Source organism: Protopterus annectens, chromosome 7.part0, assembly GCF_019279795.1.
Source record: "Protopterus annectens isolate FY-2018-M chromosome 7.part0, PAN1.0, whole genome shotgun sequence".
NCBI classification, from domain to species: Eukaryota; Metazoa; Chordata; order Ceratodontiformes; family Protopteridae; genus Protopterus; species Protopterus annectens.
Window position 1 is genome coordinate 169477016 of NC_056739.1, and position 26606 is coordinate 169503621.

The 26606-nt window shown below is 39.1% G+C and overlaps 1 protein-coding gene across 2 annotated transcripts in view; it reads left to right on the plus strand.

Annotated features, from left to right (window-relative positions):
- LOC122806316 (cryptochrome-1-like) overlaps positions 1 to 26606 on the plus strand; it is a 401673-nt gene that overhangs the window by 319886 nt on the left and 55181 nt on the right. For both annotated transcript variants that reach the window (XM_044076633.1, XM_044076634.1), the window contains 2 exons: positions 22309 to 22395; positions 25200 to 25327. In XM_044076633.1, the coding sequence (XP_043932568.1) occupies positions 22309 to 22395; positions 25200 to 25327 (215 nt within the window). The remainder of the gene's footprint in view (positions 1 to 22308; positions 22396 to 25199; positions 25328 to 26606) is intronic.

Consider the following 26606-nt stretch of genomic DNA (forward strand, 5'->3'; position numbering starts at 1 on the left):
TGGTACATCAACAAACAGGGCGGAACCAGGTCCTATCCCTTATGTCGAGAAGCTCTCAGACTTTGGCAATGGGCGATCTCTTCTCAGCGGTTTCTGATAGCAACGCACATCCCCGGCAGGTCCAACCTATTGGCGGACAGGCTAAGCAGATCTATTCTGATGCCTCACGAGTGGTCTCTCAATCAGTCTGTAGTGGATCAGATTTTTCTGAAGTGGGGCACCCCTTGTTGCGATCTTTTCGCTACCCCTCAAAACAGCAAGTGCCCAGATTACTTCACACTATTTCCTCTTCCAGGCCAACCCTTGAGAGACTCTCTAACCCAGGATTGGCCTCGGGACTTCTTTATGCTTTTCCTCCCTTTCCATTGATTCCACAAGTCATTCAGAAAGCCACCACTTTGAGAGCCAAATTGATCCTCATTGCTCCATATTGGCCTCGACAAATTTGGTTTCCGTCTCTACATCATCACCTTCTGGTGCAGCCCTGGCATCTGGACCCAGTTCGGATCTTTGATCCACCAGTCGGGTCAGCAGCACCGAGCCATTCATTCTCTCAACCTCACTGCTTGGTTGCTCCACTTCCTTCCCTAGCCAGGCTACCAATGATTTCTGACTCAGTCAGAGACATTTTAGTGTCTTCTTTAAAGTCGTCCACTAGAACTGTTTATGCTAGCAAGTGGCGACGTTTTTCTATTTGGGCAAACGCCAGAAATATTGATCCTTTCACCGCTCCTATACATTCTGTTTTGGATTTCCTGGCGGAGGTTTTTCATTCGATCGTCATCATCTACAGTCAAAGTACAAATGGCTGCTATTTCCAAATTTCATGTTGGCTTGCAGGACAATAACATCATGTCTCATAAGTTATGCAAAGCCTTTTTGAGAGGAGTTTTTCTCCTAAAACCGCCTGTGAAACATCCTCCTCCGCAATGGGATCTGAACTTAATGCTGGCATCCCTAATTCTACCCCCTTTCGAACCGTCTGCTATGTGTTCTTTAAAGTTGTTGACATGGAAAACTATATTTTTGCTGGCTGTTACCTCTGCAAGAAGAGTTTCTGACATTCAGGCCCTCTGTATTCGTTCACCTTATCTGGTGTTTCATAAGGATAGGGTTTCGCTCAGAACTAACCCTTCCTTTCTTCCCAAGGTTGTATCTCAAGCCAATATTAACCAATCTATTGATCTACCAGTTTTCTTTCCTAACTATTCTGACAGAGCTGAACAGAAGCTACATTTTTGGATGTTCACCGTCAGCTCAGGTACTACTTACATAGGACTAAACAAGTTAGAAAATCAGACCAATTGTTTGTCTCCTATGCAGGAAACAGGTTGGGTCTTCCAGTATCTAAAGTGACCTTATCTAGATGGTTGACTTCCACCATTTCCTATGTGTACTCTCTAAGGGGCAAACAACTATCTTCTAAGCCAAAAGCACATTCGACCAGGAGTCTATCCACTTCTGTAGCCTTTCAGGATAGACTTCCCATTGACACTATTTGTGCAGCAGCTACTTGGGCCACGCCTCATACCTTTGTGTCTCATTACAAGTTGGATTTGGCCTCCAGAGATAGGGCCAAGTTTGGTTCCACTGTTCTCAAGAGTCTGTTCCATTGAGCCACCCGGGATACAGGTGCTAGGGACGCGGTCCCATCCAGCAAGAATGAAGGCGAGATTGACAACTTAACATTTAGAAGTTATGTACCTACCATAACGTCCCATGTTAGTTGTCTCCGCTCGCCTTCTTTCTTCGCCCTCCCTCCTTCCCCTGGCCTGGACAGATCTTGGAGAGTTCCTATTAGATTGCTTCCTCTGGAGCATTGTTATGAGGACTTCTTTTAGGAACCATGGTTCCTAATTATATTAGGATAAGTCTTTAGCAGGGTTAGTTAGCTACCAAACGAGATCTGAGGTAGTTCCACCTTGCATCATGGGATATAGGGTTGCCTCGAGCTGGTAAAAGGAGTTCTCGAGCTAAAGCTAGTGCCGAGTCGGAGCCGAGGATCGGCTCCGAACCCATCCAGCAAGAAAGAAGGCGAGAGAAGACAACTAACATGGAACGTTATGGTAGGTACATAACTTCTAATTATATATGCTGAAAAAGTTTCACCAAGCTTTTGATCCCTTGTGTAAAATAAGTGCCTTTTCATTGTAATATTCATTTGGGGGTTACACATTTCTCTAAATTTACGTTTTAAGCACTCTGGGTCTTCCCGCATTTCAGCCAGTACCACGATATGGTGGTCTTCCTGCTCCCCTGCAAACACAACAGGTGCATACACAAATGAGCACGCTCTTTCAGTGACCTCTGAACCAACTAAATTAAGCAGAATAAATGCTTTTGTATGTACTTCTTTGTCAGAAAAAGCAGCCTGTATGAGAATATCGTATTCCTGCTCACGCACTCTCCAATTTTCTGCAATATTGTTATCAAATACAAGCTGTGCAGGTGTGCGAAATCCTTCTACCATGGCCACAGATTATAGTAAAACACAATGAAATCTTGACCCTTGTTATTATGTACAAACGTGCACTCACCAGGTACTTGTAGTAATATTCAGTTGCACAATAAGCTTTTCGAAATACAGTACTCTGAGAAATATGCTTTGAAATAACTGTACTTTGTGAAATAACTGCAGTGTAATATTGCACAAACTTGCAAACACTTGGTGCACTTCAGATATTTTGAATAGCTTCACTTAATACAAATAAAATCGCACATAGCGGAAAAAAGTCCGTTTTAACATTTTTGGTACATTTTATGAGATTGGATATAGTTTCAAACATTTTCATAATTATTTCAAATATTTTTATCAATATGTCACAGTGTCAGACACTTAGAATGCTCAAAATGAATTTTTTATTAAGTTAAGTGCTTTGTTTTATATTTATAGCAAAATAAATAATTTAAGCAAGTTTTTGTACCTGAAATCTGTTTCTGACCTGTTTTGCGAGTCGTTTGAGCAGTAAGCATGATCCACTCCTTTATATTCCTCCAACTTTAACCGGTTGCCTCATGACTGTAACTCTGGATCCCATTCTGACACCATGTCGTTTATCTTGTGTACAGTAAAAAGACGATGAGGCTTGGGTGTTGAAGAAGTTTATTGTATACAAACACACCAGGACGGATGCCAGGAATATTATCTATCTAACTAACTGACTGACTTCATGCATGCATGGTCTCGCTTTGGCTGCTCACTCAAAATGGCGCTATTGCTTGCATGTGCCCACTGACTGAAATGCTTCGTAAAGGTACACCACATACTGTGATCTACAAGATGAGACTGAGAGATGTGTCTAAAATCAGATTTATAGTAGGGGCAGGCAACTTAAAAGCCACCGAGTTTAAAATCACAGCAGCAGCAAGGTGGATGAAAAGAAATAAAATGCAGACAGAGATCAGCAATAGGCAGAGAACAGCAAGTCAGGCCTGTCATACAAGATCATGTTCCTTTTTCATCCATCGTATTAAGTTGTGAGAATCTGTACTTTGTCTGTCTTGTTTCACTTCTGTCACCGTGTTCAATTCCTCTGATTTTAGGGACTTGCAATATTGGATGTCAAAAATCCAGTGGAAACACCTTGGTGCTACAGTTTCATTTCACGTCATCTATTTTACTTTTATTGGGAGTGACAGATGGCTAAAAACATGGAAGAAACAGACAACACATTCAGAGTAAGGCTAGTATCCTGTCTCCACTCAATAGTATTTTCTGTAGCCTTACAATGATTATATTTATTCATAAAGTACAATAGCACTAACCTGTAGTAGTGGCACTTTGTTTTTTCTTGTGAATTATTCAGCTAACATCTCAAGTTAGTCTTGAGGCATACCACATTTTTGTATTTCTTACAAAGCTGAATTCAGGAGCAGACCCATTTCATGTTTTATGAAAAACTTCTGTAGTGCATTTCTGTAGCTAAAGCCAATCTGCTGCTGATCACTGTAGTTCAACATGTGCTGCAACACCTGTAGTTGATTGTTATGGTGTGACACTTTGTAGTGGTGCTCTTTTGCTGGTTTTCATCTTAATTCTTATCTTGATAACGGTGTACAGCTGGCAGAAGTAGGCTGTATAAATAATCCTATGCCTTGCTTTGAATCTTTCATCAAAACTAAACCAACTATTGTTTCTGAAAAAAGCAATGCTACATAAAAGGAGTGTGCTGCACAAATGGAAAATGCAGAAAAAGAAATCCATCAGTTAAAACAGAGTTTGCTGGAAAATTTCTAACATAAATAAGTTTAGTACAAAGACATATGCAGTTGGTTTGTATAATGGACAGAAATGTATTGGAGGGTCACATTTGAAATGCTCTTTTACAGAGCTGAAAGACAAACACAGTCAACATTTTAGCAAACCGCATAGTAACATGCAAGTCATGCTTGTGTAAGTGCACAGTGCTTCAGCTGTCTTGATCAAAGTCAAAAGAAAGTAGGACTGTAGCTTTCAAATCTTGACAACAGTCAAGATGCGTATTAGTTAAGTCACTGTATGGAAAATTATGTTTAGTACTAATGCACATTTTTTTAGTGATAAGATTATATTTGTAGTTTGGCAGTTGGCACGGAGTGTTAAGGCTATGAGCTGTACTTCCTTTGGTACAGGGTTTGATTCCCTCGTCCGTCATTTGCCTGCTTTGTGACCTTGAGTAAGTCACTTAACCAGACATTAGTTCCAGGTTGCCCCTGAAAAGGGATTGTGTCCAGTGGACCTACCTGATTAACACATGGGTAGTGCTATTATGTCTTTGTTCTCATTTTATGGTTCTACAGTCATGGCACAGAGTTGTGACATAAGCATGTACAGATTATCAGTACCAGACAGTATCCCAGGATCCCTTCTAATAGCATGAAACATAACCTATCAGGGCCTCTGGAATTACTATTTAACTGTAGCCTCCAAACAGGCTTTGTGCGTCATGAATGGAGAAAGGCAACAGTCATTCCTTTGCACAAAGGTGGGCCATCTACAGACCCTGAAAACTACAGACCCACAAGTCTCACTAGTCTTGTATGTAAAGCCATCATGGAGATGATCAGTAGAGAAACAGTAAACCTCCAGACACTGGACCTGACCCAGTTTGGTTTCATCAAGGGCAGATCAGGCGTACTCAACCTGGGGGACTTCTTTGAGAAAGTCACCAAAGCAATTGCTGAGGGCAAAATCATTCGCACTGCCTACCTTGACCTGGCCAAGGCATTTGACATAATTCCCCACTCGGGCATTGTTGACAAACTCAAGAGGTTAGTTATAAACCCATACATCACCCGATGAGTAGTTAACTGACTCACAGACAGCACCCAGGAAGTTAGAATTGGGGAATCTACCTCTACAAAGAGGCCAGTCGCAAGTGGAGTCCCTTGGGGATCAGTCCTTGGACTGCTCCCTTTTGGCATTTACTGAAGTCAAGGCCAGTGTCAGTGGTCTCTGACTAAATTTGCAGATGATTGCAAATTAGGAGCTGCCATTGAATCTCACACTGACACAAATGTTCTCCAGGAGGGGCTGACACAGACAAAAAAATGGTGTCAGAGCCATGGACTAAAACTAAATGCCAAGAAATGCATAATAGTATCCTTTAGGAAGTCATTCATCCCTGGTAACCATCATATTGACAACACACTCCTTAGAGTTGACCCTGTAGTCCGAGACTTAGGGACACACACAGTAATCTAGCCTTTGACCATCACGTATGTACAGTGGTGAGGAAGTCATTTTATGTTGTGCAACTTATAAACAAAACACAGAGGTTCCTCACTAAAAGAATACAGGGCACAAGTAAAATGTCCTATGCAGACTGCCTCAAGGCCTTATCCCTCTATCCTGTCTCCTACAGGCTGTTAAGAGATCTATGCCTGGCGTACAGAGCATTGTCAGACCCCACTCTGATGGACCTCCTGCATATCCACAAAACAAACAGCACCAGAATTACCCATTCTAAAGACTTCAGCCTTGCCTGTGATATAAATAGGACCTGCTGGAGAGAGAGGCATGTATCCCAGACTACCCTGTCTATAGAACAGACTCCCCATCCATATGAAGCAGAGTTCCTCCCTAACTCAATTCAAGTGCAACTTGAACAATTGGAATGGAAACCGGAAATTCATCCCTGTTTTTGCACCCATGTCTCTAATGGACACAGGTAAACTATAAATGGTTCATCTCCCAGGCCCATGCTTACACTTGTCAAGGGTATCCGAACTTGTCAGAGGTCTGGGATGAATGACTAGGCTTGAAAAGCCCCTTGTTATTATTAGCCTAGTAAACACCTACGAGTCTATGAATCTTAAGATGAAACAAGAATGTGCAGAGAAGAGGTGGTTGGATTGCATGAGGGAAGACTTGCGACAGTCAGGCATGAGTGCCATTGAATCGAGAGAGATGATAGTTGACATGACATGACACCCCAACCCCTTTTAGAAAAAATGAGGAGGATGATGATGATGCAGAGTCAAGAAAAGAGTGGAAAGAATAACAAAAATGTAAAACACCACAGTGTCGTGAACTTCAGAATTCTGTGTAATTGTACTAAAAAGCAAATTGTATTATAACATTCAGAACAATAGTAAAAACAGCCCTAAAGGTTCTGGTCAGCTAGTAAAAGGAATCTTGCATCTCAGTCAAAAATTAAACCCTAACGCCTGTCCCAGTACTCGCTACTCAAAACTGCAATAGAACTAATCTCTTATTTCATAGATTGTATAGCATACCTAACCAAGGATTCCCCAACATCTAATCTGAACCCTGCCAAACAGCCACCTATCACCACATCCACTTTCACCTTCAAACCTGTGCCCACATCCTATATAAAACTACAATTAAACTCAAACCATGCTGTACTTTAGATGATGACCTTCCAAGTGAAGATTTTAAAGTAGCACCCAGTAACATTGCCTATTCTGTCTCAATCCTTATAAATAGGTCAGTTCAGGAATCCCACATTCCCTCTCTCTGGAAAATCACACACTATCCTTCTACACAAAGGAAGAAATTCAACAGACAGTGCTAACTTTAGACTTGCAGCAATCTTTACCCCCTCTCCAAAATAGTTAAAACAAAATGTGTTCAAAAACAATTGCTAAACTATCCCTTACAGGAAGAACTCCTATCCGCCACACAACACTGCTTCTGTCCTTCCCATTGTACTAACACTGCGTGTCTAACCTTAGATGCTGTTAATAAAGCTAAAGATAATGGCAGGCTAGTCTTCGCTTTATTTCTAGACTTGTCTAAAGCCTTCAGGACAGTTTTATCACAGCAAAACTTGTATTTCAGATGTCTTCACTAGGTCTGTCTCAGCCCACCCTTCTATGGTTTAAAAGCTACTTGCCCAATAGGTATCAATCAGTAAAATGGCACTCCACCCTCTCTCCATACCTCCCAGTCACCACTGGTATACCACAAGACTTTATCCTTGGTCCCTTCCTCTTTAACATTTACACCAACACCCTTCATACAACAGACTTCCCTAATACAATGCGCAGTGACTCCACACTCATTTGCACATCAGCCAACCTGTCACTTCTCAAAAAAATTGCTCAGGAAGCTTTAGCAGCCACTGAAACGTGACTTTGTAACTCTCAATGCATGCTCAACAACAAAATTTTTTCCCAAAATCTCATTCTCATGAAAATAAAATTCAAAATCGTCTTTCTTAACAATGCAACCATTGAAATCACTTCTCATAGCAAATTATTAGGGTTGATAGTGGACACTAATCTTAAATTCAACTTATTTCTACAAAATTGCATTAAAACCCCAAAAACTAGGGATGCGTTGTATAGCCAAACACTGTCTCACCAACTCAAAAAAACTGCACTTGCCACTACTTATCTCCTCCCCTCACTGCTTTATAGCACTGCTATCCTTACTAACCTCCAGGCCTTACAAAAAACTTGAACAATGCTGTAATAAACTGGCTAAATTTGCAGAAAATACCCCTTTCAGAACCCACCACTGTATAGCACTTAATATCCTAAATTGGTTAGAACTACCCCATCAACTAACAAGTAGACAGTTTCATGCCATCTATAAAATTATCCAGCATCTATCTGCTTGTCCAGAACTAGATACAGTTCTAGACAACTATGTTCCTACTCTTACAGTCCAGTGACCAAAAGCTTCTCTGTCCAGAAACCTATAAAATCAGCTAGCCTGGTCTGTACTTGTGCTATGTTGCAAAGGCCTAGAACTCCTTAACTATATCCATGAGGTCAGCACCCTCCCTCCAGTCCTTTAAAATCATTCTGAATGATTCAGTCTGGATCCATTCTTCTCAAACCCAGGATAAACAATATCCTTGAATATGAACAAGTATCTATTCATACCTTACGTTTCATTACTCTTCCTTCTTCACTCACTTCCTAAATTCAGTCAGTTTCTGTCCCCTGACTTTCTATCCAAATATGCAAGAACCTGTTTATTTCTCTCATTTAATATTGCAATTCATGTTCATATTATGATTTACCAAATTGCTCTAAATGTTATGTCATTGTCATATAAGTTGCATCTACTTTTAACCAATGTTGTCACATTGTGTCTAATTTTGTATAATTATTTAAGGTATAGATGTTTTTGTATTTTTGAAGATGCATTTTTCTTAAAATGTTTTTGTAATACTTCGGTGCCTTTCTCTCCAGGCCTCTACTGAAAATGAGTACCTACCCATTCAGACTTTCCCAGTAATCAAATGTCAGTAAATAAATAACATTTTACTGTGATTCTCCAGATTTCCATGCTGTTATCAACTGTAGATGGGTGGTAGTTTGCAGTTAGCAAACATTTTTTGCTAACATTGCAATGACTCGTTAAGAACAAGAGGTTGCAAGTTATCACAGTTTATTGCTGTGAGTAGCATGATGGGCCTTATACGACTGCTTACTGAAGAAATTCTCAAAAAAAAATATACAGGAAGTATACAGAGCATACTTGAGGAATACAATAGTTAAACAATTGGTAGATTAAAATATATGAGCCACCCCTCCTGTGCACCACTAGGCCAGCCTTATATTAAAGTTGTAATGCGGAAAATACAAGAATCTCCAGCTGCATTTATACATATTACATTTCATGCATTGCATCCCAAGGCACAGCAGTGCTTTGCCTAATGGTGATTCACAGTGTGCATTTGGCAGCTAGCATTTAGTAAGAGTTCCCCACACTGCTTGGTAACTGTATGCACTGCAGCTGTGGTAAGAGGCAGTGAGGCAGGGCTTCAGGGAAAAGGGTAATCTTATTTTCAAATACTGTTGAGTCCTTTCATTTCCACCTTGATTCTTAGCTGTCTCGGCAAGAGCAGTATCTTGTGGCTGAATAAATGAAAGTGGTAATGGTTTACTGTCCCTTCTGAAGGGTAATGTATCCCATCAGCACAGCACTCTTAAGCTACTTTCAGCTGTGGGAATGGAACATTCAGCCTTCTGATCCAGAAGCGGATGGGCTGCCAGCTGAATGACATGGAGTTATATAGTGTTAACTTAATTTACTCCCACTTTACCTTGTCAGAAATGTGTTCAAGGAAACATATTTAGTGATGAAATTCTTGCCCAGCAGCCAAATGTTGCTGATAGAAGATTGAGCAGGTCTTTCGTTACACTTGGATCTTTCTGTGATTAATTATGGCTGTTTTCATAAAGCAATGTAAGAGCAGAATGATGATGCCATCCACATCGAACAGTTAGTATTTTCTATGTAGGTATCCATTGCAATAAATTAAACCGCGTGCTGTTTGGAAGCTGCATTCTCGTGAATGTAGTATGTTGCCAGTGTAATCCCTTATGATCCTGTGTACTCAACATCATGTCTTGGACCATTGTCTAAGTGAAGCTTAAAAATACAGAGGTGCTGCTTTGTGATTTGCATTTACACAGACAATTACGAAGATACTTCCTTTTATAGTTGATGAAGACTGTGGTATAGTAAGCAGCCTGGTCAAAACAATTCCTTTCTATTAAAAGCAGCTAATTCCTGATCTGGATGTTATCAATGGTAACAGAGCCAGGGAAGTTCAGTATTTGTGTGAACTGATGGATGGTGCTGTAGTCATCCCGCATGACCCAAAGATAGCCTGAAAGTTTGCCTTTATTTACTGTGTGTACATTTATAATTATGTTAGTCTGTTTTATGGATGCGGTAAGGAAGCTGTTAAAAATTAAGAAAGTATGTCTCTTTCTTGTTGCAGACCTTAGCTACCAGCAATGTCCACTAGATGGGTTTCCTTGTAAATGTCTGTAGTTTATATAATTCTTTGTAATATATAATTTGAAGTATATGACATCAGAAGGCTGCAGGGGAGAGACATGATTTCAAGCCTGCATTAGCATCATTTTAAATAGTATTTCTGACATGCTTTAAACCATTTACTTCTTTTTGTAGAAATGCCTCCATTGAAGGGATACTCCTCTGTGGTCAGAGGTACCTAATGGACTTCCAACAATAATGCACTGACTGCATCCTGTTGTATCACAAAATGCTGAACCTTGCACTTTGTTGTACCTTGTTAACTCTCGTATCAACTGGAAAAGGCCATTGGAACCCATAAATTGAACAAGATTCACCCTTCAGTACAACAGTGCTTTCTGTAATGTCATTGAATTTACCACAGATGATAGTGAGAGCAACCAAGTGGAGCATAGATTAAAACCATGTGTGCAGGCCAATGGGGCAGAATCTAAAACCTCTTTAAAAGCTATTCTCCATTAGTATATATTTTTGAACAAAAAGTTTGGCGGAGAGAAGTGTCAACAGAGTTTGAAGCTGTTAGTTCCTCGGTGTGAGATTTTGCTTCTTTCTGCTGTCTATGTGGCAGTATTGCTAAGCATTTTGACTCAAAGCAGTAAGACACTTCACTCTCCTAGAGTGATTTTTTTTTTTTTTTTTTTTTTTCCCCTGTAACTTAGTAGTGCATGGAGCAGGTAAAGGTCCATGCACTACAAAGTATTTAATCAGGTCTTTCTGCTCTTGATGTGAGTACAGAGATTCACATTTCAAGTTTTACTGTGCTCCACTCTTGATGTGAATTTCTGGACATTTGTCCCTCATACACATAAGTTGATTATAACCAAATCCTGATTGTACTCCTCTGTCACAAGTATTTATTGATTTTTATTTTTGATTGGGGGGTATTGGTCTGTTTTGTTTCTGCAAGTGTGTAGTTGCTTACTTCACTTTTAAGTAATTGTTGTAAATAGGGTGGGATTCAGTGAATTTTAGAAACTTTGATGCACCAAAAGTGTAGATAAATTGGTACACAGTCAAAATATTTTTATTACTCCCTCTATTAGGGTTCACCATTCAGATAACTGTGTATGTTGCTGTAAATGTTAAGCAAAATGTCTTTTTTCTTTTTTGCATTAGTTTGACATCTCTGTATTTTTTTTCTTTCTATAAGGAATACGTTTTCTTTTTGACTTTTTTCAAAGATGTCTCAAGAAGGTTAATTTCCACTCGCCTGTTATAAAAATCATCAAACAGCACAGATATCCCCACAACTCTGCAGGATTACACAAACTTAACATCATAGCTCATGTCATCAAACCATTCATTAGCAAAGACATAGAAAATATATAAATGTCAAAAAATCACAATATAAACAAACACTACTGAACTACAGAAATATAAATACATGCAAAATAGGTTCATAGGTCCATAGATTTGTACTAAGCTAACTGCCCTTGTAAGCCATTTTAAGCCTAGCCAATTATCCTTTGTGAGACTCAAACCCTGCACCTTATGCTTGCAAGGCAACCACCTTAACCATTAGGCACCCTTAAGCATAAGAAAAATTATTTTTGAAGATATTTTTCTTCTACCTTTTTGCACATCTTTAGAAACTTTAATGTTGCATACATATGTATATATATATATATATATATATATATATATATATATATATATATATATATATATACACACACACACACACACACACACACACACACACACACACACACACACACACACACACACAATTCTATATTTTTGTTTTGGTTAATTGGGTTGGCTTTGAGGTTTTCCTCTGCAGAACTTTAGTTTCTTTTTAAGTGTTTCTGTGTGAGTTCTGTGAATTGCAGGTCCAGTTTGAGTTGATTCTTCCAGTAGGAAGGAGCACATCACTTATTTATGTTAGGGGTGTTTGCAATTTGCCTATGGCTATACAACCACAGAGTTTATGTAAGGGGAGTGTGGATGGTGAAGCATCCATCCCCAAGATAGGTGCACCTTGTAAAATACTTGTATGTTCTTTGTATGTCAATGTTTCTGCTACATACATTTTTGATTCCATTTTAGTGATTGTTATTTTAATCCATCTGAGTGATATGAATTATTTTAAGACACTCATCCAGACTAAGTCAACTGACATCAGTTCTGTCAGGTGCATGTCAGCTTACTGGAAAGCAGTACACTAAAAGTCATAATACTGAGTGTTCACTGTTGAATGGGCAACATGTTGAAATGAAAATCCTCACTCCCTCAATAGATGGACTTGCCTCCTCTTCTCACACCCCCATGGGACATACATTAGCCTTTGAGTTTCATTAATGGGAGAGTGATTTTTGTTTGGTCACATACTGGCATAGTTTACTTATGTAGTACATTTATGTTATTAGTAGGCATTTTGAGTTTAACATTGTAAAGTTTCAGCATTTAGATATTTCAGTATTATAACTTTTGCTGTACCACTGTTCAGTAAGTCGTCACGTACCCCATTATCTTGCACTAAAAAATAAATTATACAGTCCAGCAATAAAAGCAGACAAATTAATATGAGAAAAATATCCAGTTTAAAAAACATAAACTTCTTGGGTGTCTAGATACATGCGCGCACACACACACACATGCATTAATGGTTTAGTTGCATGAAGTGTCAGATGTGTGAAATCATGACAACAGCATACAAATGCCAGCACTCATGGCTGCTGTATTTGACAGTTGTTACTGTATTCTTTCTGTACATATCTCTATATGCAGAGAAAGACCCATGGAAAGTAATACCCTTTCCAAAGTATGTTTTCTGTGACTGGTAAAACTGCATTACCAGTTGGTCAGTAGTGTCCAAGCAGATTGGAACTTTGCCCTACTATGCATATTTTAAGTTTGAAGAAAAAAGGCAAAAATTCACAAATATAGCAGCTTTTTCAGTACTTAACAGTGGATATAAAAAGTGTACACACCCTTGTTAAAATGCCAGGTTTTTGTGGTATAAAAAAATGAGACCATAATAAATCACTTCAAAACTTTTTCCACCTTTAATGTGACCTATAATCTGTACAATTCAGTTGAGTAACAAACAAATCTGTTCGGGGAAAAAATATAGAAAATAAAAAACACATTGTTAAACTATTACTTTGTTGAAGCACCTTTTGATTTAATTACAGCATTCAGTCTTCTTGGATAAGAGTCTGTTAGCATGACACATCTTGAGTTGGCAGTATTTTACCCACTCTTCCTTGCAAAAGTGCTCCAAATCTGTCAGATTGCGAGGGCATCTCTTGTGCAGAGCCCTCTTCAGGTCACCCCACAGATTTTCTATTGGATTTAGGTCTGGGCTGTGGCTGGGCCATTCCAAAACTTTAATTTTCTTCTTGATTTGGATGTATCCTTCGTTCATTGTCGTGTCAAAAGGTGAAATTCCTCTTCAGCTTTCTAGCAGAAGCCCGAAGGTTCTGGGCCAAAAGTGACTGGTATTTGGAACTGTTCATAATTCCCTCCACCTTGACTAAAGTTCCAGCTGAAGAAAAACAACCCCAAAGCATGATACTGCCACCACCATGCTTCACCGTGGGGATGGTGTTCTTTTGGTGATGCAAAGTATTGTTTTTGCGCCAAACGTACCTTTTGGAATTGTAGCTAGAAAGTTCAACCTTGGTCTCATCAGATTGTAACACATTTTCCCACATGCTTACGGGAGACTTGATGCATTGTTTTGCAAATTTTAGCTGGAGCTGGATGTTTTTCTGTGTAAGAAAAGGCCTCCATCTTGCAACCCTACCCCGTAGGCCAGACATATGTAAAATATGGGAGATTGTTGTCACTTGTAGTACACAACCAGTACTTGCCAGAAATTCTTGCAGCTCCTTCAGTGTTGCTGTAGGTCTCTTGGCAGCCTCCCTGACCAATTTTCGTCCTGTCTTTTCATCAAGTTTGGAGGGACGTCCAGTTCTTTGTAACGTTACTGTTGTCCCACTGTGTTCCATGGTATATCCAATGCTGTGGAAATTTTTTGTACCCTTCTCATGACTGATACCTTTGAACAATGGGATCCCTTTGATGCTTTGTAAGCTCTCTGCGAACTATGGCTTTTGCTGTAGCTGGCAACTGAGTAAATGTCAGGAAAATCCTACTAGGACAGCTGAACTTTATTTGGGATTAATCAGAGTCTCTCTAATTGATGGCAGGTGTGTACCCAAGAAGACCGAATGCTGTAATTAAATCAAAAGGTGCTTCAACAAAGTATTAGTTTAAGGGTGTGCACACAGCAAAGTATTAGTTTAAGGGTGTGCACACTTATGTAACCAGCGTATTGTATGTTTTTTTTATATTTTTCCCCCAACAGATTTGTTTGTTTTTCAATTGAATTGTACAGGTTATAGGTCACATTAAAGGTGGGAAAAGTTTTGAAATTATTTGTTGTGGTCTAATTTTTTTATATCACAAAAACCTGGCATTTTAATAGGAGGTGTGTGCACTTTTTATATCCACTGTAATTCAGCTAACCAGTTTCAGATCAAAGTTGATGAAAAAAAATTGCTTATGTGACACATGCACTTTGGCACCAAAACCACATCACTGGAAGCATGCAGATATGAGATACACAAACCTGTGAGACAAAAGCCAGACTTGGCTGGGCAAACAGCTGACAAAGTAAGTAAATCATGAAGTAATAGCAAAGCAGTAAACTTTATCCTTTGGCTGGTTTTAGGTTTTACTTACAGATGGTGCTGCTTTCTCATACGAGCTTTACCCTGGCTGGCAAACTGTTCATTTTGTAGGAAAACTGTATATAGGTGAGATTATTGCATTAATGTTTCTGTAGGGTTTGAGTTTGGCTTTGAGAGCTTGCTGAGGGACAAAGCAGTAACTTAACTCACAAAGCCAGACTTTTAGTGGAAGAAATATTTCTGATATATTTGTGGATCTCTTTACATATTCTTATAGTATACCTTGCAGCTGGAAATGCTGGAATTTATAAATGAGAGCACAGAATATATGCAGAACGTGCATTTTTTTCTTTCAGTGCTAAAAATGTCCTAAAAGATGCATGTGAATGAATACACCACTCATTGTTTAAACTGCCTCGTACTGAATTTTTTTTTTTTTTTTTTTTGTTTTGTGAAAGCTCTTATTTCTGAGATAATCTTTTATAAATATATGGAAACATTTTTGTTGGAATGTACCAATGTCCTGTTTAGGACTTTTATTTGTTGCTTGGTGAAATGGGCTTCTGCTCCCATGTATCCCTAAATAGGATAAACCCGATAAATAAATGAAGTTTATTATAATTTTTCAGTAATTTACAAAACAGCCATGGTGCATTTGCAAGCTAAATAGCAGTCCTTAGTAGTTATAATGCACAACTTAAATGGATCTTACTTAGCTATTCACATCTCTTTTGGAAGAGGGTATTTTTTCTGCCTTTTTGCATACTTGCAGAAATTTTAAAGTTTCTCAAACTAATTTTGGGGGTATTAACATGACCTGCGGTGGTGGTGCTGCGGCAGCGTCATCGCCTCACCGTAAGATGCTGTCCGGTTCGATTCTCAGCTAGAGCGACTTCTGCATGGAGACATGCGTGAATGGGCGTACCTTCATTGAAGGTTGTGCGTCAGGGCTGGTAACTTTGCACGTAAAAAATCAACTATCAATCATTAGCGGACCGGAGTTCCGCTGTGGCGATCCCTAACCGGGAAAAGCCGAAAGACACAACAACAGCAACATGAACATCTTTCACACTGTCGCTACCTTGTTAATTTATTTCTTTTTTAATCTGTTCTTGTCTGACAATTTCTTATTTGTTGCTACTTCGCAAACAACTGTGTTGTGCAAGTTGGAAATGACAGTTCCTTTGTAGATGTCTTTAAGCTCAGTCATACAACATTTAAGCCATTTTTTTTTTTTAATTTTAATATCTGAATATAGTTAGTAGTGCTAGAAGTTGAGTGGCAGAAACTTGTGATAACTTAAGTGTGCTGGGGTATTTTTTGTCTTGATCATCCATTGGTTAGAGCACCTGTCACTCTGTGGAGCAACAGTGGAAGTAAGTAATAGTTGTTTCACAGGCGGTGGGAACTTCAGCAGGATTTATTTTAATTGTGGGAAATACTTTGCTCATTACGTAACTTAACTTTTCATAGAGAGTTCAGAATTCTTCTTGGATGGTTGCACATTCTTCAGACATTATATAAAAAAGAGATGTCTTGGTAGCAGTGTCACAATCTTTGTGGCATCTCATGCCGCATCCACCTTTTAAGAAAATGGGTAGGAAAGTCTTAGTGTTGTTCATGGTGCTGCTGGGATGATTTAAAATTTTCAAAGTGTACTGGACATACCCAAAGCCAGAGATCTCAAAGGTGCATATGCTGCTTACTGCTGACTCTCTTGCTCAGAGGTAATATTAGCTGAGGGTTGGAAATGTGGGCAACTCAGTGGCATAGCAAGTAGTGTTGGTGCCTCACAACAAGAGATGGAGTACCTTGTGTGCAATGTGTGCTAGGATTGCCTCCATCTTTCCATGACTCTGTAAAGGGTAAAAGCAGGATTGGAAAAAGAATAGATGGATTTTAACATTGATTGGAATGATGCAGTGATCATTGCTTCTCTTAGAGCAATATCCCCGTCTGCTTTTCACTAGGCTATCCTTGGTCATTAGAACAGACAAAACTGTAGCTGTTGAAGATTTGGACTGCCACTGCTTTGTAATGGCTAGCACCATGCTTGATGGCCATGACCTCTGCTTGGTAGTTGTTGCTTGAGTGACCCCCCCCCCAAATTATGTAATGATACTTTGCTTGTAACTTCTCTACACAAAAGTTTGGTAGTGATCTGATGCTTGCAGACTAGTTATATCCATGTTTTTATCTACATATTATGAAGTCTAGCAATATAACATCCTTCCTCCCTGTACTGAGCCCAAATAATAATTAAAATAGGGGATGTTACCTCCACAAAGAGACCAGTCACCAGTGGATTCCCCCAAGGTTCTGTTCTGGGACCTCTCTTATTTGGCATCTACTTTTCTGAAGTAAAAGCCAGTACCAAAGGGGTCTGACAGACTAACTGAAAGCTTGGAGCATTCATTGAATCTCAAAATGACTTTGCTATCCTGCAGTAAGGTTTGTTTCAAATAAATAACTAGTGTCAAAATCATGGTCTAAAAGTAAATGCCAAAAAATGTATTATTGTATCCTTTAGGAAGTCATCTACCCCAGAGAACTACCACATTGACAATATGCCTCTAAGAGTTTGCCTAGCTGTTAGGGATTTGGGAACTTGTGTGAACAGTGACCTACCTTTTGACTAACAGGTGTCTCTTGTGAAAAGGTCTTTGTGTATTGCACAGCTTACAAATGAAGGGATTGTATCTAGATCTAGGGATGTCATTGTCCCCCACTACTCAGCCCTCATCAGGTCAATCATTGAATATAATGCCCCGTTTGGCATGTATCTGTCCAGACACATGCAACTACTGGAACATTCACAGAGATTCCGTACTAAAAGGATACCAGGTCTAAACATGCCCTGACAAACTGAAAACCCCTGTCACTGTACTTTGTATCCTACAGATTGCTAAGAAGTGACCTGTGTCTGGCATACAAGGTATCCTGTGACCCAGTACTAATGGATTTGCTGCATAACAGCAAGTCAGATGGCAGCAGAAATACTCTTGTCTAGGGATATAAATCTGTTCTGCAACATCAGTAGATCAGTTTGGAGGGACAGGTATATTTCACAGACACTGTTGCTATGGAACAGATTTCCAATTCACATAAAACAAAGTTCATCCCTGTCCATTTTCAAGCACAACTTGGATCTGTGGATAGGAAGAAGAACATTTACCCCAGGACTACCCCCTGTACTACTGATGGGTGGATGCAGCACCTAAATGGTTTAGTCCATGCATGGGCCCCCTCAAATTATATGTGGTATGATTGCAGATATTCTTTGTGGTAATATATATATTATCGACCCTGGGATGGATAAAACCAATCTGTAACTAAATGGGTTAGGTCATTTCAAGCACAAAAAGGGCAATTAGCTGGGCTTAAAATGTCCCAAAGGGCAGCCAACCTAGTAGTTACCTATGAATTGTTTTGCCAGCAGTCATAAGTGTAGCTTCTGTAGCACTAGTACAAATGTAATTCAAAAGGGGGTTTGCCTGAAAGTCCTATTTTTGCTTAGATTTTAGTTGTTAATATTTAATAATAATTCTGAGTCAAAGTTAATGCAGTCATTAGTAAAAAAGCAAAAGCTGTTTGAAGGCCTCTGGCTTCTGGTATATGCAGCATACTTTGAAGATGTAACATACATCCAGTAGTGCAATTGAAAAATGATCTGTAGATTTCCAGAGAAAGGAGGTGACGATTTGTCGTCTTGCTTAGAAGTTTAAATCAGGGGTGTCCAAATGTTTTGGTTCAGGCGCTACCTGCTGTGTTTTGCAATTTTTTTTTTGTTTGTTTGTTTTTTTGGGGGGGGGGTGCACATTACTATGTCCAACATGCATCTTCACAGTCAAAGCAGCAAAACCTAGAAAGAAATGCTAGGACCCTTAAGAATGAGACCATCAGAGGAGTCATGTCTCAGTCTGGCTACTTTCTCCCTCCCTTCCTTTGTTTTTACTTTTTGTCTGTCTTTGTCATAAAACTGGTAGATTTTGTTCTTTGTAGTGTGCAGCTTTTGTAGGTTACTTATATGCAAGTGAAGGATGTACAGATGGCAGTATATAGTCAAGGATGTGTGGTAAGATATTTAACACATGCGCATTAAGGTTGTTGTCAGAAGGCTGCAGACTGTACTAGAGAAGGTTTAACTTTGCTGACTCCTTGCCATTTTATGAATCTGTTTTGAAAACATAAATGGGAAGTCAAGCCAAACTCTAAGCTGTTTGTATAACTGAATGCTTTCTCAGGGATACCCTTCTAGCCTACATATCCATTCTTCATTGTAAATACTAAGGTATTTGAGTTTCAAAATGTCTTGCATTCATTTGCTGAGACTAAGTCAAAGCTGTTAAGGTCTGCCAGAGCTCACATAAGGTGACACTGAAGTAGCTACAAATTGCTCATGTGGACTTTCCTGACTTTCCAGGTGACCGTGTTTTATGTGGAGAGCAGGGTTTTTTTTAAACATGGCAATTTTATTATGTAAGTCAGCTGTATTACATAGAGTGCAGTCCTCATACATAGTGCACATAAGGTAAATGACCACAGAAGTAATTAACAGTTTTTGTACAATGCAGTCACAAACAACAACATTATATGGTGTGTAATAAACTAAAACAGAGTCTTTACCCAGAACACTTGCAGGGTTAACATTCATTGCTCAGTTTTTATTACATTATCTGATTCAGTAGCACCTGTTTATTTCTTCACAGCTTTGCCTTTCCCTTTGTTTAATTGTAAGTGTCTCCGCTCATGTAAGATTTTTCACTTCTTCTGAACAGTGATGTCATGTTACTTTTTCCCATCCCCTAATGACATGTTTGTGACTTCTCAATTCTAAACCAACTAAACTGTGTATTTTCTGTCTGTCTCATGCAGTCAGGGACTACCTAGAATTGTATGTTATAGTTTGCAGGTCTGCCTTAGACTGGTTTTAATTTTGAGCATAACAAAAATGTAATCCCAGTTCCCCACCCGATTGACGGTCTGTCTCCAGCACCTTATACTTTTCCCCCTCAAGCATTTTATGCAGTCTCCCTGGAGTATAAAACAATTTGTATAAAGTTTTCCAAATAAGGATTTGTAACTTTATTGGTTTGGTTACATTGTTTGGGGGGCTAAGCAGATTTTCAACCATTCCTGTTTAGAAAACTGCTGCTCCAGTCTGCCCTCTCCTTTTTGTTTCCATTGGAGTCTTTTTCCCCCCTCTTTCTAAAAGCTGTTTTTTTTTATTGTCAGTATTCCCCACTCTTGCCTCCATTATTAACCTAACTACTTCAGTTATAATATTGCCCAAGTGCTGAATTTCACTTTTGCATTTATTTATTACTGATTGCATGACTTACAGAACTTTACTTTGATTTTCTCCAGAATGCACAGTTTATTTAGCTTAGTTCCAGTCTAGTACCTCTGTTACCTGCAGGATCTGTTTCTGGTGCCCTGGGCCCTGACTTCCCCTGAACCGTTTTTTTTTTTTTTTTTTCCAACAAAGGGTTAATATTTTATTATTATTATTAAATGTTTCCATTCTAATAGGCAGTAACTCTATCTTCCACTTTTCAAATCTTTTATAGCCCATCACCCTTCAGGTTGCATTGCAGATGTTCTTTTAAAATCCTCTTGTCCGTGTCTGGTCCTAGACACACCTGTCAACCCCTTAGCACAAGAAGTAAAATAATGGGAGGACAAAAGCCCAAAAATAGGAAGAGATTTTAAATATTGCACTTTTAAACTTATAAAGTTGTTAGAATAACAGGTTTCTGTGTTAGCATGCATTTTCTGAAGGCTATACAAATCACTTCAATCCCCAGTGATTTGCCAGGAAACCACAAATTTTATGAGAAAGACAGCAAAAATATGAGGCAAACTCTGGACATTCTTCAAAAATCTGGACAGTTGATAGATATGGTCCTAGATTCTGTGACTAAATTTTTATTCTGCAACTAAATGTTTATTTTTCCTGTCCTAGGTCTTCTCCCTGTTGTTTAGAAGCACAGAGCACCCAAAGTATAATTTTCCTCTGTAAATAAGCCAACTCCAGTGTATTACTTTAAAGTACACCCTTAAGTGTGGGACTGGCAGGTCCCCCCTGCTCCTCTGGAGGTATTAATTTGTCCCAACTTACCCTTGGGCTTTTACCATCCCAGGGAAATATCCTAATTTATTTTTTCACCATGGTCCAAAAACGAGACCAGGATTCCTATCCCCAAAGTTCACGTAACTGTGATGCAGAAGGTCAAGATGTTAAATGTTGCTCTCATATATTTAGAATGTAGCTAGAATAACAGGCTTTATTTTAGCATGGGAGGGTGGCTTAATGGCTAAGGTGTTTGCCTTACAAACGCAAGGTGCAAGGTTCGAGTCTCACAAGGGATAATTGGCTAGGCTTAAAATGGCTCGCAAGGGCAGTTAGCTTAGTACTAAACTATGAACCTATGAACTATGTGTTCTCTGAAGGACATGCATTGTGAAACTCGAGAAAGTTTCTCATTTGGAGATTGCAGTACTCAACAACTTACTAGAAAACCAAAAATTTTAAGAGTAACAGACCAAAAATATAAGGCAAAATCAGGGACGTCCTTCAAAATAGGGACCAGTAAAAGGCATGAACATAAAGTCCAGTGAAGCAGTTTTCCTTTGTACCAGTTACATCATTATTGAATATAAAAGGAAAGAGCAACACAGCTGAAGGGTAAATTTGCTATTTTCAAAGGACATAAAAATCTGTGGTGCAGCCAACACCTCTTTGGAGGGGAGTTAAGACAACAAAGCATTTATAGAGTGAAGACTTGGAAAATAAGTGCTGTAGTCCTAGTACACAGACACTGAGATGCTTCTTGTTTACAGATAGTCACTCAAGTCCTTGCCCCACTAATTCTCCTGTCATGTTTGATGTGTACTACTAGAAACACTAACCTTGTAAGAAATGTTACAGAATTTTATTTTCGGGTATCTTTTGCAGCAGACTCTAAAACGTGGAACAGAATTTTCAGTTTTCATCTAAATTTACACTCCAGGCCTTATTGCTGATTAGCCAGAAAAGGGAACTGAGCTCTGAATCATTCCACACACATGTGACCGTTATCAGAATGCAGGTTTGCAACAGGACATTGCAGAGTGCTGTTTGAGTTCCAGAGCACCCCTGGTGGTGAACCAACATGTTGCTTGCACATATTTCAGTACAGAAATGAGATCATTTTATTTTCTTGTGCAGTACACTTTGAACAACCTTGTAAGTGTAATGTTTAACCAGTAGTTGCCAAATTTTCTGTCACGTAAATGTTGACCCTGGTCCTGAAACTTAGGAATTTAAGCATTAGCATTTTGTACATTGTCATCTTCATTTTATGCGCTGTAATATCATGACTTGAAAGTGTAGATACCATGTGTACAGTCTTCATTTTTTTTTGTTTGTTTTTGTTTTAGGCTGGTTATCCACAGGAGGAAATGGGAACAGTAGCATTCTTAAGTATGGCACCAGTGCACTTACAGGGCCAAATGGAATGCAGAAAGGTTAGAAGCACTGTTCAGTCTTTTGCTTATAACTTTGCAGTGATGAACTGTTTGCATAGCGTTAATATGCTATCGTCTGAGTAATTTTCTATCGAATACAATTGAGTTGTGACTGACACAGGCCTTAGTGATCCAATGCTCCTGTTTGCTCAAAATATATAAATAGAATTGCCGTACAATACATGCAGTTCCCTAAAAGTTGTAACACACCCATGAAATCGAGATGGTGGGAAGTAACATTATTATTTTAAGCAACTAGTTTGAATGCTAGTGACGTCCCTCTTTCTCCCAAATTAGTTTGAGGGCTGCCTTGCTGATGGGATTTTGTTTCATAGTTAGTTTCTGCCTCCCTGACAGGTAATTTATGGGGATACACAGTGCTCTGCGGTGAGAATTTATAATGTGGTCCCGTCTCCCTGTTAACTTAGGGCAGTAGGACTAAGCCTTCTGCTTCCTCTTGTACAGCATTCCAACTACAAACGTTAGTTTGATTCTTCCATTAGGATTCGTGCTGTATAAATATGCACATGTAAAACCACTGCACTTCTCTTCTTGGTTTATTCCTGCACTCCCTGCTACTCGTGTAATACAATTGACATCATACTAGCTTCATTTCCCCTTTAATACTGTTCTGTTCCTGGAGAGGTGGTGAATTGACATGTAAGGGAAAACATTATTGTACCACCTCTACAATATTGTATTACACCAAATATTTTAATTTTATGTAAACTGTGGTACTGGAATGTTTGTAAATGTTGTGCTGTGGGTTGCAAGTCATATTACTGTTGTAATTTGCTGTGCTTCTGCACCTGCATCATGGCTGAAGAGGGTCCCTGGACCAGCACATCTTCTCAGTCAATAATGAAGTTAAGTGAGAAGGCTGTAATTGTACACTTTTTGACTGGCTCGGGAGAGAGACCGTTTGCTGTAAATCTGTTCATCTGAAATTGGTAAAACATAAAAAGACAAACATGCAGTCCATGTTTAAGCACAGCAGTAACACCTGACATGGTTGGTGTTACAGGGAAATAATGGACCTCCCATGGGTGTTGCACCAGAGGGCCTCACCGCCCATGGAAGGTATGTTATTTCCATGTAGTACTCGCCTTGGAGAGCATTATTGTGCTTAAATAATGGGCTAATCTTATTAGCATAAAATGGTTTCTCTAGTGTTTACAATTGTTGTATCATATGTAATTGCTGGAGAAAGTATTTCACATCCATAATGTAAGTTATTTAAGTCTGTAATGTCCACACACATGGAAATGCAGGACAGACAGATTTGGATGCTTTTACATGGAAAGACACCTAGACATGCAAAAGGATAGACAGGCTCTGATACATATACACAAAAAAATACACGTGCGTGCCTGCCCACACACACACACACACACACGCACACACACGCACACACACGCACGCACACACACGCACGCACACACACACACACACACACACACACACACACACACACACACGCATAAATGTGACCAGCAATTTCAGTCGCTTTCTTGACTAACTGCACCTCGGGTGGATCATTGTGATCAGATGAATGAAAAAGTTTTGTAGAGTGCATGGCATTGCACCCCCCCCCCCCCATGTCTCTCAACTATCCCTAATTTTCTCATTTTTTACTCTGCCTCTTTAAAATGTTTGATTTTAATATAAATCAGTGGGAATTACAGTCAGTAAAGACAAACAGTTTGGTTTCTTACTATTACTTATTAATGAATTGCATGTTGATAGAAAACCTCTTGCTCCATTTAAGTGAATTAAGGTTATATTTAAAAATTGTTGAGTGTTTGAACCTCCATTACCGGTGGCTCTGTCTAGAATTCCTGAGCAAAAATATGACATGTATGCGCTCTTTGTACCTCCTTTACTAATCTGTCACTCGAACACAAGTGCACGCATAAACACGCACACGTAATTGCATTAATTTTTCATTATTTCTTTCATACTTCTCAAATATTTAAGCTGCTCTTGGCAAGGGAACATTAAAGGAGCAACTCGTAGCTACTGCTGCAGTTACTTTTGCTGCTCGAGTTTTTTCCCCATTTTGTTTACTTTTTTATTTTATGTTCGCTAAACAGCTGTATTTAGTGAGCATAAACAAGATGGCAGTTATTAGCTCTTATTTTTTTTTAAATTCCGTCTAGTCTTCACTGTGGCTTAATATGCTGCTTTGACATGTCAGACTTCATGTTTTACCAGGAGATATGTGTACATTGATACCAAGTTGGAGAATTTATTCTTCAGAAGGGTATCATTTGCCCATGAAGACATTTAATTGACCTTACAGCTACAAGCAGTGGCCTAGCTAAATCACTTTTTAAGGTCCAAAAAGTCTGAGGTGTAGCTACCTCTTTTGTTTATAGTTAACCTACAATATGTCATTGATGTCACAAAAGACCAGAAAAAAATTGCGTGAGATTTCAAAGCCAAACATATGTCTACAGAAACTGTAGAAATATCCTGAGGCAAAAAGCAGGTAATACTTAAACCATGTTTTCTTTGTATGCAACACTGGGGGTTGAATCAGTGTGAAGGAAAAATGCAGGATGAGAAAAAATGACATTTGTGTGGACGTTTTATTTGACTGGAATGCTGCATTAACATTCAAGGGTTGGAGAAGAGTGCATAGGGAAGTGAAATTTGGTCTTCACATGAGTTTATAAATGTGTAAAATGATGGAATGTAAATGTTTTGTATTCTAACTGAGAGGTGAAGAGTGGTGTTTTCACAATTCTCATTGTCTAAAAATAATGCTGCTTTTTTCCCCCCTATTATAAATCACTGTTAAGGTAACAGCACTTATGGATGTGTGAGCAACAGTCTGTTTGCTAAAAGAGAGCACGAGTTGGAATGTAATGGAATAAGCAATGATGAAGACCATGCATTGGCAGCAAAAGTCCGAAGGCAAAGTGACAATGTACGTATAGTGCTGGTGTAAATATATCATAGTAGTGGAAGCAAAACTTTTTTTTTTCTGTGGTAGGGAGAAAGAGAAACTGACAATTGCTGAATCCTTTTTAGCCCTTTATGCCCTGCGTAATGAATTTAAAGGTAAGTTTGGGAGTACATCATAAGGAACATGGCTGTAATGCATTTATAATATGAAGGAGAAGAGCTGCAGGCAGCTGTCAACCTTCTGGTCAAACTTGCAGAGCAACTGGATGTTCACTGGTAGGACGTGTAGTAATATCTACCACAGCAGGCATAAGTTAGTCTGTAAAGGCAGGTTTAACTCAGGCCATCTTCCATTCTTTTTTGCAGCTTGGTTTTAGCTTAATTTGCAGCTTAGTTTTAGCTTAATTTGCAGCTTGGTTTTAGCTTAATTTGGAGTCCTTCAGCTGATTTCTAGACAGATGAACTGAGAGAGAAGTACAGTATTTTGACAGTTTGCTAATTTATTGTAGCTGTTGATTAGCTGTGTATTCTGGTTATTTTTGTAAATTTTACCTTTTGTCTGTTAATTTAGTGGTGTAATAGTGCTCAAAGAAAAGTCAGCAGGTGGTCTTTTGGGAGGCAGTTTCACCCCGCATCCCCTTGAGTATCGTGCAGTGTCTGTGTTACATATGAGAGGCACTAGAGCTGGTAAGGTGTGGTCATTGTAGATCTTTTCATAAGAAAATGTGGTTGAGAAGAACCGACAATCTAAAGGTTTTCATAGGGCACACTGGTTATTGGGCTCATCCCGGGGGGTGCCTACCACCTCCACAGTAGGTGACTGTAGGTCTAAGGTTGGGCCCCCCCCATAAAAGGGTAAAAATAAATAAAAAATAAATAAATAAAAATTCGAGCCTGTGAAACGCCATAACATCTGAATGAGCATAAGCTAATTTTGGTGAACAACAGGGACTATTCACCAACTCCATACTGACCTAGTGGTAGGGTGGCCTAATGGTTAAGATGTTCGCCTTACAAATACAAGGTGCGGGGTTTGATTCTCACAAAGGATATTTGGCTAGGCTTAAAATGGCTCGCAAGGGCAGTTAGCTTAGTATGAACCTATGAACCTACTAGACACCCTGACAGAGGTCTGTAGTGCGTATGACCTTGGAGGTCATGGTTCATCCATCCCTGTCAGAGAAGTTGTAAGTGTAAATATTGTACCAGCCTATCCCTGTTGTTGTTTAGGAAGGTTTATCATGGAGTGGAAGTCTTTTGTAGACCTCGGAGTCTGGTTTATAAATGAGAAATGTTACTGT